This window comes from Oryx dammah, unplaced genomic scaffold, assembly GCF_014754425.2.
Source record: "Oryx dammah isolate SB20612 unplaced genomic scaffold, SCBI_Odam_1.1 HiC_scaffold_26, whole genome shotgun sequence".
Lineage (NCBI taxonomy): Eukaryota > Metazoa > Chordata > Mammalia > Artiodactyla > Bovidae > Oryx > Oryx dammah.
This window is the reverse complement of record NW_024070210.1, coordinates 46,912,170-46,926,446: the sequence shown is the minus strand read 5'-3', so window position 1 is coordinate 46,926,446 and position 14,277 is coordinate 46,912,170. Positions and strand designations below refer to the sequence as shown.

The following is a 14,277-nucleotide window of genomic DNA, read 5'->3' as shown; positions in this document are numbered from 1 at the left end:
GAGCCCAACAGGGAGCTCTGCTCTGACTGTTGTTTTACAAGGACTCACTCCTTAAGATCCTTGACAGCAAGAGCAGTTATTTAAATATCTTTATTTCCTATCTCAACTCTTATCATCCTACAGAAAATAGACACCAGTAGACACTTCAATTACATGGGAAGAACTTGGCAATTTTGCTTTAGGAAATAGTTTGGAACTAACAGGAAGACATAATATGACTAGTTAAAATTGACTACTTTATTATCTAATGACATGTAGTACCTACTTCGATACTTTTATTTTCTAAATTATTTTGTACTTCTGGAAAACAGAAATCACAGATGGCTTCTCATTTAATGTATTAACTAGAGAGTTATATCTGTTTACACTGAGAAAAGTTGAGATAAGATCAGAAACCTGAACATAAAGTTTTTAGCCTTTTTACAACTATAACACTTCCTTTAATAAAATCATATCTAAAAAGTAAGCATAGAAGTCCAGAGTTTTAAAAATGCTGGATATTTGTATAAGACTGCAAGTTAGTCACCTATATTTTGAGATTATTGTATTCTTTAATCCAAATACTTCCCTGTCTATTGCATGCTGTCTCACAATCTGTTCAAATACACCGAGTCCAATGTGTTCTCAAAATTCAAAATATTTTAAGTAGGTGGGTTAGGAGACAGGCACAGATAAGGCATAAGGGTATTCTGAGCCATTACCTAAGTATCTGGTAGCTTTCCTAAAAGCAAAGAGCATTAATTCTTAAAATGTGGTCTCCTAACCAGTACCATCAGCATCTCATGAGAATCTGTTAGAAATACAAGGCATGCGGCCCACCTCCAGATCTACTGAGTTGAATAGTCTAGGATGGAATTCAGCAATGTGTGTTATAATTAGCTCTCTGGGCATTTCTCATACCTGTTAACGTTCAAAAACTACTGGCACGACGTATCATTTCCCTTAAAGAAGTGGTCTTCAACCGCTGTAGCCCAGAAAGTATGAAATAATTTTGCTAATTGAAATAGAACAGAAGTCAATTTCTATCCTCTCTGATTAGAGGTTGCTTAGCTGAAGGCTGCGTCCGTACGGCTAGTAAGTTTTACAATGAATTTCAATCAGCTACATGTGTTCACTTTTAGACAGATTCAGTTTCTAATTGACACATCAAATCCATCATTAAAAAATGAAGAGAAGTATAGTTTGCATCTCTGCAACAAAAGATAATTAAGTTGCTCATTAAAATATGTACCTTTTTAGGATAGGTGGATTATATCCCTGATTCCCAGCCCTGTTCAGGAAAGTTTAACAAGGCAAGATGAGTCAAGAGATTTAATCCTTCTGAGACATATCAATAACAATAACATTGCTGTAACACCTACTTGGTCTGCTTTGTGGTCAGCAGAATGAGAGAATTTAGCTAAGTAAATACCTGCCCTCCATTTCTCCTAAATGTATTAATAATTGGCTAACTTCTAGAATTTGAAGTATGGTTAATAGGATAGCAGGCCTATGAATAATTATAGATTCTACTATTCAAGATTATTTTATTATCACAATATTGTGAAGGAGTAATGAACCCTCTGCTTACACAGCATGGTCATAATTCTTCTAAACCAATTACCAAAATGCAAGTTAATAGCCAATATCTCATAACTTTCTGGAAGGAAATTAAATTTGGGATTATCTGATTTTCTTTTTCATGTACTTGTGCAAATTAGATTGCAGATCAAGCAACTACAACTAAGTCCCTTCTGTAGACTCTAGCAATATGTTTTTATGAAAAATTGAATATAGGACTAAGCATTTATTTGCAGTTGATATATACTCATGACAAAATTAAGCTATTAAAATGATATATACAAAAAATATCTGTTTTATTTTTGAGCTATTTGAACTGTTATAGAAAGAAAGCCCCAGAAAGATAAAACCACTGTTAATGGCTACATGAAAATTATTACCTGGCATTCTGATGATTGTTTTGCTGTTAGTGTTACACAGGGACAAGTAATGCCATATGGGAATTGTGGTGTAAATGACTTAACTTCTAGCTCAAATCAGTCCCTACCACAGTTGGGTTATTTTATCTGTTTTACTATAGTGATTCATAAAAGTGTATAAACATAAAAGATCACCTGGGATGCACTTTAAAAAAAAAAAGACTCTGGGCCTCATTCCTAAAGGATATGTTTGCTTCATAGTTTATGTGAATTTTAAAAATTCCTATTTTCTAGAGTAATCAGAAAGTCATCAAGCCAAAACATGCTCTCTTAATTTGTAGGCAGACTGTAAGAGAAGAAATTTAGTAGTTGTTCTTCTCTTTTGATTCTTTTTTCTAAATAGGGCATTGAAAAAGAATGTGCCTACAGGACCCACAGGCTACTGTAGGACTGCTCAAGTGGCTGTATTTGGAGTTAGTGTCAACAGCATGACCCCCAAGACTGTCACAGCATTAGGCAATGTTTCCATCTTGGATTCCACACATAGAGTGAATTAAAAAAAAAAAAAGTTTTAACCACACTTTCTGTTTCCAGGGGGAAGAGAGATTGACCCTGCAAAGAAAGAGCAACTGCCCCAACAGTGGTTGGGTCAAAGCAACAGAGAGCTACAGCATCATGCAAGCAGGCCTGCAAGTGGCCAGCACTTTACAGATGGTCTGAGAGGCCAGCCATGCTATTGTCAGAAGCCAACTAATGGACACATGGCATCAAAAACTACCTTGAGCAAAATGCACAAGCAATCATTTGCTAATTGCTGTAGCAAGAAGTGTACATCCTGGTACAGATGGTGGGGCACAGAGTAACAAGAAACTCTTAGAAGAAGGATAAAATCTAGTTTAGAAAGTTTTCCTTGGCAAATAGTAGAGGTTTTATAACCAGTCCCACTGTGAGGAAACAACTGGGAATTGGCAATAGTACAAACACACTGTCTTATCATTAAAGGCCACCAAACATGGGAGTTGGTGATGGACAGGGAGGCCTGGCGTGCTGCAGTTCATGGGGTCGCAAAGACTGGACACGACTGAGTGACTGAACTGAACTGAAACATGCCTATATTAAGTACTGTATATACTTTGCATATCAAAAGGCAGATTTGTTTTTCTCAATAAAATCCTTTTTCATCTTTATGAAAGACTCAAGTTAAGGAACCATTTAAATATTGCCATATAGATAACTAGAATGAAACGATTCTATTATATTGAGGTTCTGGAGGCTCATTGTAGCAATCAGGAACTCTAACATCATTCTGTATTAAGATAGATACTTTCTGGGAGGCTGCCTGTTATGCTCAGACCTGGGTTCAAGTCAAGCTTCTTCCTCACATTTCCTCAACCCCTACACAAGACTGGCATGGCCTGCCTAAAGATTTTTCTTGGCAGCACAAGATGAAAATAGAAAAGAAAAACAGAAAAAAAACCTTCATAGAAAGGGAGACAGAAGAAACACAGAGGGTTAAGAGAGCGAGGGAAGGGAGAATAAATATTTAAATTAGGAAAAGAAAGGAGCTAGGGTCAATGCTGTCCCTCTAACAAATTCCATTTTTAGGAGCTAGACACTCATTCAATTTGTTTAGTTGATTTTTGCTTGAAATTTTGCATGAGGAGTTTAACAATTGGCATTGCAAGGGTTATAAAGGGAGAAGGCACCCAGCTCAGCTCATCTTCCATCATTTTCTCCAGTACAGTTCTGTGATATAGTCACAGATCTGCAACTCAATTTATCACATGAAAACCTGTACCTTTCAAATGGGCAATTTTATCTGAAACAAGCAGTCAATTTTGGTTGGTGAACAAACCGCCCCACAGCTTTTTTGGTTAGCAGGTGGCTTGGCCCACACAGTTTCCTTTAAATACAGGCATAATTTGTCTGGTTAACATTCAGCTCAGCAGTATATTTCTCATAGAGTTCAACCACAAAATAGTAATGACATAGTAGCAGCATTAGGAGAAATTTCTGGAAATGTGGCATTTCAAATATAACTCTATCCTCAAATGATTTGTGGTCTTTAAAATTCACTAAAGCGAGAGAGAATTTCCCACAAAAAAATTAGTATTTTCTTCACTACTGTTCAAAACAGTAAGTGGACTTAAAGTCTGAATATAAAACATCACTAAATTGAAAAGGGAATCTCCAGCTATGAGCCCCAAGTGCTCACCTGATTCAGCAAAAGAATTTAAAAATGAGACTGATGCCCTCAAACCAGGCAAAAACCATTACCACACTTTGGGGAATGAAGCCTTATTTTATATAAACTAGACTGAGAGAGCAGTGACAGCTTAGCTCAGAAAAGTTCATTTTTGAAGTTTTGTACCTTCATCCATGTATCCTAGTGCTTCTTATTTGTAGAATGCTAAATAGTTCATTTCTCTAAAGACTGAGGCTTGAGAATAATGAAAAAGACATTGGGGTGAAAATGTATACATGTCTTTATGGGATTAAAACAAACATTATGTGTGAAGTGGGGGCAGTTGGATAAATTGGGAGATTGGGATGAACATATACACACTATTGATACTCTGTATAAAATAGATAGCTAATAAGAGCCTACAATATAAAACAGAGAACTTCACTCAGTGCTCTGTGGTGACCTAAATGGGAAGGAATTCCAAAAAAGAGGGTATATATGTATAGGTATAGCTGATCACTTTGCTGTATAGCACAAGCTAACACAACATCATAAAGCAACTCTACTCCAATTTAAAAAAAAAAGCATCTTCAGACTTATCAATTTAGAAATGAATGAGACCTTGGCTTTGAATTCAAACCTAGCTTTACATACATCTCACACACTTAGCACAATAATTAGGAACCATGTAAATAAAACTGTAAACAAAAATATCCCCTCATCCTAGCTACCCTCGGGATTGATTTTCAGAGTAGGTGGTGGGAGAGTGACAGCTGCATGGCCTTCCCTTGTGGCACCGTCTCCAGTTCTCAAGCCCCCAGATGTTCATGTTGGTTTGTGAAATACAAGACTGTGGCAGCTCAAGGAGGCAGGTGCCCAGCTAATATTTCACGGTCTGCCTGATCCAAACAAGCAAATGAGAACAAGTAGGAAGAGCAATGGTCTTTGGATTTGGAGGGGAAACAGCCAGGTAAAGGATAAGATGCTTACTATCACAAACCTCATAAAAGAATCTTTCTCCTTCCTTCTTCTGCTCATGGAATTGCAAGTCAGAGATGTTAGACAAAGACACAACACATTACAGGCACAGTACACAACACAGTTTTGGCAGAGATTTTTGAGATGCAAAAAATAAACCAGCGGTACATCAAAAACCACTAGTGCCACAAAGCACACTGCAGAAGAAAATCAGTATTAAGCTGACATTGCACAGAACAGTAAAAGGCATCTGCAATGGTGGAACTTTACAGATCATTAGCATATACATAAATATACTTAATTGTGCATATATGACTAAATATATATATACACACACACACTACAAAAAGTTATTGACCCATCTTCCTTCTCCTAGTCACACTTCTGATGTATTTACTGAATTATTGTATTGTGGATAATGATCACTTTAGCTGTTAATAGTATTTTAGATTGTTAGCATTTCCTGTTCTGTAGTGAACCCATGTAAAAACTTGATTGTGTCACTTTCCTTAGCAAAGAAATATATGCTGCTAATGATCTCTAAGGAGATATTTAGCAACTGTAGGCATACAAATGCACTCACCTCTTTTCCTCCCATGGATTCAAACACTTTTTCCAGCTGAACCCGCAATTGTTGAATATTGTTCATCAATATACAGGGCTTTAAATAAAAGAAACAAAACAAGAAATTCATTAAATTACTGAATGGGTTGGCCTTCAATGTAATAATATACAGCTATCACCAAAATCCTATTCTATTTGGCAAATAGAACAATTATGCCACTTTAAGATTATACTATTTAAATAGTTAATCATAGAAGAGGGAATATATAGCCCCTTTGGGCAATGGAATTTAATACTGTACTTAGCAAACCATTGGAGACTTACTACTAGAATTGATTTACTCTTAGCAATGTGGCATTTTATACTTCAAAATTAACCAAATTCCAAATTTTTTTAAAGATTTACTTTAAGAAAAACAAATTAGTTTAAACTATCCTGTTGTTTCATTGTTTCAAAAGCTAAAACATCATCTAAGTTTCAAAATTGAAAGCAAAACAAAACCGTTTCAAAAACCTTGAATAAATTCTTACTATTGGTAAAGTCCACACTCTGATATTGAAGGCCCTTAGTTATATAGCTCCAAACCATGTTTTTCTTCTCATCTCCCCCTACGATATTATGATGAACTCTCAGCTCCAAGAGGCTTATTCCCCACCCACCACTTGTGCTTTCCAGGCTTGGTGGCTTGGCTTAGCTTGTGGGCCTTTCACTTGAACCTCTTCTCCTATTTGAGTCACATCCATCATTCAGGTTAGGGCCTTCATTTTCCCAGATTGTATCCTTTTGTCACTCACTTGACATTTGTTTTATTTAACTTCACAACTGAGTTGCTTTTGACAGTCTTGCCAGCTGACCTTAAAAGCACTGTATGCACCGCTGTGTCTTTCTGCTTTCTCTTCAGAGTACTGCATAGAGCCTCACACATTATACACGCTTTAAAAATGTCCCTTGACTTCTTTTCAAGGAGGCAGAGATATAACAATAACATAAAGATGTAAAGCTTTGTGAAAGGGCTAGATGTATCCTCAGAATAGTTGAAATTAATTTATAACAATTCAGCATAGTTATGGAATAACTTAATATTTGCTACATGCTGATTCCAAAGAACCAGCATATCAGGGGAAGAAACGAGTCAAAGAAAGGAAAATGGATATGCCTTCCAAGGTGCTGGGAAATGAGCCAATAATGAATCAGAGAGAAACCTGCAAAGGACTTCCAGGACATCAGAGAGGTGTTAGTGCTCATCAGTGGAAAGATTTTATCATTGTTTTAACCACATTACACACCTTTGAAGAACTTTCTACTTGACTCTTAAAGTGACCACATCCTAACTTGAATTTACAGAAACAATTTAAAACTTCTATTCTCTTAATTTCAGGCACTTAAATATTTTATTTTTATAACAGATTTATCTCCTATAGATTATGTTCAGTAAGCTGAATCATAGTATTCTACAAAGTGATTTGGATTGTCAGTTGAGAGTCTCTGGATCCAGGTCTAGTCCTTTCTGTAGCATATATGATCAGATTTTCAGGATTCCAGATTCTTGACCCAGTGTCAACAAACTGAATCAAAAGAGCTTTATCCACTAGGGGACGGGGTCATTGGTTTTTTTTTTTTTTTTTTCTTCTTCTTCTTCTTTTTCATTGCAGAGGGGAAAGAATTAAGGAAGAGCACAGCTCTTAATAAGAAGCAGGAAGACTCCATGGGTAAAGGTTGCATCATCCTGCTTTCCATGGTTCTAAGTTATCTGGGTAGACTCTGATTATTTGATATTAGCATTCAAGCTTATCTCTTTTTTTGATACACATAATAGGACTTTAGTTCTAGCTTTACACATTAAACCAACTCCAATCCTTTTTAATGAAATAATTTCCAATGGAAAAGAGCTACTGAGAAGCAAAATGAACAAAGACACTTGGGCTCACTTAGCATAGATTGCTATTGACCTGAGTAAGGCTACATATGAGAAAAGAGATGCAGTTATCCAGAGGGAGATAAAAAGAAATATGAGACATTCCTCTTGGATTAAGCTTCTGCTGACCTTCACATGTTCAAATTTCAATTTTACTGAATCAATTTATCAAATCACTACTGAGAATTGAATTATACAACTCTACCTTAAACTTAATCAGGGAACAGCTTTTACTTACTTCTCTAGTAAATGAACAACAAATAAATAACTAAAATACCCACAGTAAAGGGAACATTAACCTGATTTCACTAGTGGGTTGTATTTTTTAAGATCCCACCAAATTATGTTTCTGAGTTGAAAAAGATTGTTAAAATAAATCAAGTAATTCTGATTTAGGTAATATTGTTTTGCTATAATGTGGAATGTGGAAGACTGGATTAAAAACTTGTGACCCATTCCAAATTTAAAATGTCACAGAATAAAAAAAAAATTATTCTGTCACAGATATTTTGTTTAACTGTCATCTTTAATTCTGAGCCCCTGGGAAAGCAAATATCACAGTCATCTCTTAGGTGTCTCTCTTTAAAAGTTTCCAGTGCTATTTGCAGATAAAATGGGAATATTGTCATAAGTATACAGAGAAAACAAAAAATAATTTTCAATGTTCTTGATATTTAAAGATATTTAAAAATTTATATCTGAAACAACAGTGATACTTACCCACACAGATGTGCAAAAGCACTTCTTCAATCTATCTTAGCTGAAAGCTTAAACTAAGTAGTTGACTGGTATCCTTTTATGGAAAAGCTAAAATAACACTCGGCATTTAAATGAAAGTCTAAGGCTGGTCAAGACATCAGTAATTAGGAAAGAAAAGCATTAAGGAAGGAAAAGCTTGTGTGCTATCATATTTCAATGATTTATTTTCTTTATAAAAATTTCATTTTGAAAAGTATAAAATATAAAGAAAAATACAGAGGATAATATAATGCTGATTTATATTTTTCATATTAAAGATAAACTATAAATGTCAAAACATAAAGTAGAAGTCTGCAGGGGTTTTTTAAAGATATTTTTCCTTTCTGAATGACAGGAATTGGCCTTGATAATTCATAGCCACCTTTCAAAATCTTCAGTTTTTGATACCAAGGAAATCAGAATCTTTTCTGAAATTATCTGGCACTGTTTTGATTTTTAACATATTATTTTTCAGCTGTATTATAAATTTAACTATAACTAGATGCTTTCAATAAATAAATATTTTATCTTGTCTATTAGAATATTTGTAATCAATGGCAATTAGAAATCACTACTGAGACATCCAGGCATTTCAATAAAATTTCTGGGCAGCATTTTCACTTAAGCAAAAGGAGAATCTTCTGGGACCCTCAAGAACTGTTAGGGCTGACTTATCTTAATGAGCCATCAGCAAGAGGTCAATGAGGTTTCAGCAAGAATTCTCTTTAAGATTTGCTGGATAGTGGGAACTGATTTTTTGACAGAGGAAAAAAACCCTGATTTTTCTCTGGAAAAATCTAGTACTGACTTTTAAAATATTTTTCAATATTTTAAAAAGTTCTTATAATGTTACCAACATATTTCTCCTAAAATTATTATGGTGAATAGAAAGATTTTACCTTCCACCATAAAATAACATTGATTGTATTCCAAATTACTTTTGGTTTATCTCACTTCTCTTTATTTCTTTCGTTAATCTGAAATATTGGCTTAGATTTTATCAACATTTGTCAATCATCCAAAAAATAAGATGGTAAGTTAATAATTCAGAGTATAGATCAGTATCACTCCTTACTTTAACCATTCTTTTCAATTTATTTGAAAACTAAATAAATTATACTCATTTTGGTATTGATGCCAAAACTACACTATTTGGTGTGAACATTGAACTTTTTAACTCCTAGGTCCCAGCTCCAGTGTTTACAATGACGTGGGTTTTCAATTGTTTTTATGAGTCTTACTCCTTATCATCATGGAAAACCACAAGCTGACTGGCACTGAGATGCTCTCAACCTTTCTCTGAGTTCTATTTTATACCAGTTCAGGACTACTAGAAAGCTTTCTAACAGTCTCCTGAGACCTCTATTTTTATCATCTATATGAAAACAGAAAGAAAATTGCTTACTTACATCAGTTCTCAACTGAGGACTATTTGAAAATAGAGACATTTTTACTTACCACATTTTCCTTATCACAGTATGAACTGAAATCACTTGATACAATTGCAGCATACTGAAGTAGTACTTTATTGATGGTCTAGGAAAAAAAATTGTGAAATTCATTCAGGTAAGTAAAACTTTATATGTACATATATCTCTACATATGTATCTATCCCCACAAACACACACAATCCGGGTTATGTTAATCAGAAAACAAGGGTCAACACATGAGCTCAGTTGCTCAGTCATTTCTGACTCTGTCATCTCATGGACTGCAGCCCACCAGGCTCCTTTGTCCATGGGATTTCCCAGGCAAGAATACTGGAGTGGGTTGCCATTTCCTTCTCCAGGGGAATCTTCCCAACCCAGGGATGGAACTGGAGTCTCCTGCATTAGCAGCGAGATTCTTTCAACCACTGACCTGGGAAGCCAAACAAGGGCCATAGTGAAGTGAAGTTGCTCAGTTGTGTCTGACTCTTTGTGACCCCGTGGACTGTAGCCTGCCAGGTTCCTCCGTCCATGGGATTTTCCAGACAAGAATACTGGAGTGGGTTGCCATTCCCTTCTCCGGGAGATATTCCCGACCCAGGGATTGAACCCGGGTTTCCTGTACTGTAGGCAGATGCTTTACCATCTGAGCCACCAGGGAAGTCAACAAGGGCCATAGTAGTGACTAAATCTACACCTTTGCCAAAAGAAGGATTTCAAACTTATATTTAAATGTCAATTTGTACTATTTCTGAGTACATTTGGAAGACAGTCCACATGCATCCATTCTATTTTAATGCAACCAGCTCCATCACAAAATGATTTATTTCTAACTTAAGATTCAGGAGGTATATTGTTTGGTGGTAACTCCTCTATGCCTGGATACTTATTCCCTAATGCCCCCAATGACTTTTTTCTTTTCCTGAATGATTGACACTTTATGCTTTCATTCAGTTCAGTCCAGTTCAGTCGCTCAGCCGTGTCCGACTCTTTGGGACCCCATGAATCGCAGCACGCCAGGCCTCCCTGTCCATCACCATCTCCCGGAGGTCACTCAGACTCATGTCCATCGAGTCTGTGATGCCATCCAGCCATTATCTGGCATGATTTCTAGTTGCCATCCCCTCTTCATCCCCCTGCCCCCAACACACATACACATAACTCTACCATGACAAAATTCCTTTTGGTGGTTCTTTTTTCAACTTTCTACAATATTCCTGAATTATGAGTGGGGTCAGAACATACCCATATGTGTCACTTAGCAATGAATATTTTCAATGATACAGAGCCTTACTAATAACAAAGAACACCTCTTAAGACCTAAATTTCAGCTTTTGTTGCATCATAGTATCTATTAATTTATCATTAATATAGTAAGTTATTTATTGATGCAATATTTGCTAAAAATACTGCCTAATCTTCCCCTCCTTGGCCTTTTAAATCCTAATTCCACATTTTCCTTCTCTATCTAATAACTCTTACTGAGCCTAAGGAGGCCCTCTGCTTCCATTAACTATGCAAAAATAGGGAAAATGAACAAATTTCATTAGTTGCATTTTGTTTTACAGATATTGATGTGTTTGCAGGCTACTGCTATTTCTTACAGAGTTTGAATTATTTTAAGTCCAAAGTGGACATGATTTTCTTAGAAGAGAGAAAGCAACCAGAGCAATAAATAGAGATCATCTCTTTTCATAGAAAAGCAAAGACTTAAAAGCTTTTTTATGTACATTCTTCTGAATTTTCTTTGTGACTCAAAATCAACTTGGGGAGATAGTCCAAGAAGTTAAGCTGAAGGAGAGATGTATAATTTGCAGACCTGAAATCATAGAACGTGACTATGAACTCATTTTATAGACTTTAAAAGTCACAGTGAAAACCTGAAACCTGAAATTAGGGCTAACAGGCAGAAAGAAAATCAATAGTTTGTGGAAAGAAAAAAAAAACCATTGTTGCTTAGTCATGTCCAACTCTTTGTGACCCTATGGACAATAGCCTGCCAGGGTCTGCTGTCCTTAGAATTCTCCAGGCAAGAATACTGGAGTGGATTGCCATTCCCTTCTTCAAGGGATCTTCCCAACCCAGGGATAGAATCCAGGTCTCCAGCACTTCAGGCAGATTCTTTACCAACTGAGCCACCAAAAGTGAAAACAGGCATCAATTTAAATAGAAAAGTTGGCTTTGAAAAATATAACATCTTATCAAGAAGTAGACTAACAAATCTAGGAAAACAGGTGGTGGATCAGACTAAACTATTTTCTAAATGCATCTGTTCAAATTTTATTTTAGACTTCATCTTACCTAATGAGTGCTGATTTACTCATACATATGAACACTACTCTCAGTTTATAGGTTCTTATGACAGTGTCAACTGCAGGAATCAATTCACTATATTCCAAAATTAAAAACCAACAGAAGCCTGCCTTTAGGAGCTTGTTGCATCTCAGACTATCATGTGTTCAAGATTTAGTTTGGGCAGGAGAATCCAGACAACCATTTCTGATTATTCCCAGCGTCTCCACATGGTCTAATTCTTGCCTCTGCTTCATAGGAATTACGAAGTGATTTGCTTGAATTCCAGCTGGGAGGCAACTGATCCTAGGATCTCACATCTAATAACCTACAAATGCCAGAGGTTTGCAAGTCAGGATAGGTTGCATTTAAGGAAAAGGGCTTTGCCATGTACAATGTAGTTTAAGGCCTTGTGCTCATAGAATTGTCAGTACACTGGCTATAACAATATCCATTTATTTGTGAGTATATAAAGTACACCTAAATGTGTTCATGTACGTTTCAGGGGCAACTTCAATGTCATTCTAACTTATTCAACAAAGAAAAATCACTATTAGACATTTCTTAATTAATACTAGTGACTATAGCTGAAACTTGAACAACCAGAGGGTTAGGGACACCAACTCTCTGCACAGTAAAAAAAACTGACTTGTAGCTTACAGTGAAAGCATTAGTAGCTCGTCGTATCCAACTCCTTGACACCCCATGGACTATAACCTGCCAGGCTCCTCTGTCTATGAAATCTCCAGGCAAGAATACTAGAGTGGGTAGCCATTCCCTTCTCCAAGGGATCTTCCAACCCAGGGATCGAACCTGTCTGAGGGATCTTTACTGTCTGAGCCACCTGTATTCACAGTTCATCCATATCATATAGTACTGTAAAATTTACTATTTAAAAACTGCACACCCAAAGTTCAAACCCATGTTGTTCAAGGGTCTACTGTAGTTAGTTAAGACATATCTATCTGAAGCATTTTTCCAACATCATCATAAGCATCACCTAGGAACTTGTTGGAAATAAATAAATTCCTTGATCCAGGACTTCCCTGGTGGCACAGTGGATAGGAGTCCACCTGACGAATGTGGGGAACATGGGTTCAACCCCTGGTCTGGGAAGATTCCACGTGCAGCAAAGCAGTGAAGACCATGTGTCACAACCACTGAAGCCCCTGTACCCGAGAACGTGTGCTCCACAACGAGAGAAGCCACTGCAGCAACGAGTAGCCCCTTTGCTGAGCTAGAGGAAGCCCTTGCGAAGCAACAAGGACCTAGTGAAGTCAAGAAAATTAAATCAATTAAAAAAAATTCACTGGTCCAGTCCCAGGTCTATTGAGTCAGCAATTCTGGGGTTTGTTATTGCTTACTCACTAAGTCATGTCCGATGCTTTGTGACCCCATCAACTGTAGCCCACAAGGCTCCTCTGTCCCTGGGATTTCCCAGGCAAGAATACTGGAGTGGGTTGTAGAAGTAGACTAAATATCTTGTCAGTACTACTGGGAGGGACATCTAGGAGTATACTCTTACAATCAGGAAGACAAGAACCCTGGACCAAATCCATCTCTGCAGTCACATTTTATGCATAGAGCTTTACAGTATCAGAGCAACATAGAGGACAAGAAGACTGCAGTATTTGTTAAATGGCACTAGTGGTGCCACTTCAGTGCTTCACACATTGTATTTTAACATATCCAACATAAAACAGAATTCCCTAGGGATGCCTATATTTGGCTTAAAGGATAAACATGAATGGTGAGATTTTTTTCGTCAGCTTACTAATTGATTTCTGATAACACTGGAATGTGAAAGTAATATAGATTGGTGGATTAAAGTGTTCCGTTTATATCATTTCTAGTCTTCTCTAGTCTTTAAACCTTCTAAGCTTGTTTTGTCATATTAAAATTATGAAAAATAATTGTATGTATCTCTTGAGGTGGTTGTAAAGAATAACTGAGACAATACATGTAAAGTGATTAGCACATAGTGGTGCTCAATGAATTATCATTATTATTTTTAAAATTAGGGTTAGGTTCCCAGATCACAAGGAATATGTGTTCTCATTCATCATAATATTGACAACTCTTAGCTTGGAGTCAATTAACATTTGTTGATTTGTTTTTAAGTAGTACTGAAAATATTACTTCATTGTTCTTTTAAGAGCAATAAGACAGCCACAGGAATATTCTCCAACCACATGCCCGTTTTCCCACTCATCACAGCTCCTGAATGTACCTGCTATGGAATTTAAAGCATTTGCTTGG

General features: G+C 36.4%; 1 protein-coding gene across 1 annotated transcript in view; it reads right to left on the bottom strand.

Moving 5' to 3' along the window:
* The window catches only part of UNC13C (unc-13 homolog C), a 692,819-nt gene that overhangs the window by 106,022 nt on the left and 572,520 nt on the right, over positions 1-14,277 (bottom strand). The window contains exons 24-25 of the mRNA XM_040226553.1: positions 9,758-9,835; positions 5,666-5,743 (exon numbers count right to left, since the gene is read on the bottom strand). Coding sequence (XP_040082487.1) covers positions 5,666-5,743; positions 9,758-9,835 — 156 coding nt within the window. The remainder of the gene's footprint in view (positions 1-5,665; positions 5,744-9,757; positions 9,836-14,277) is intronic.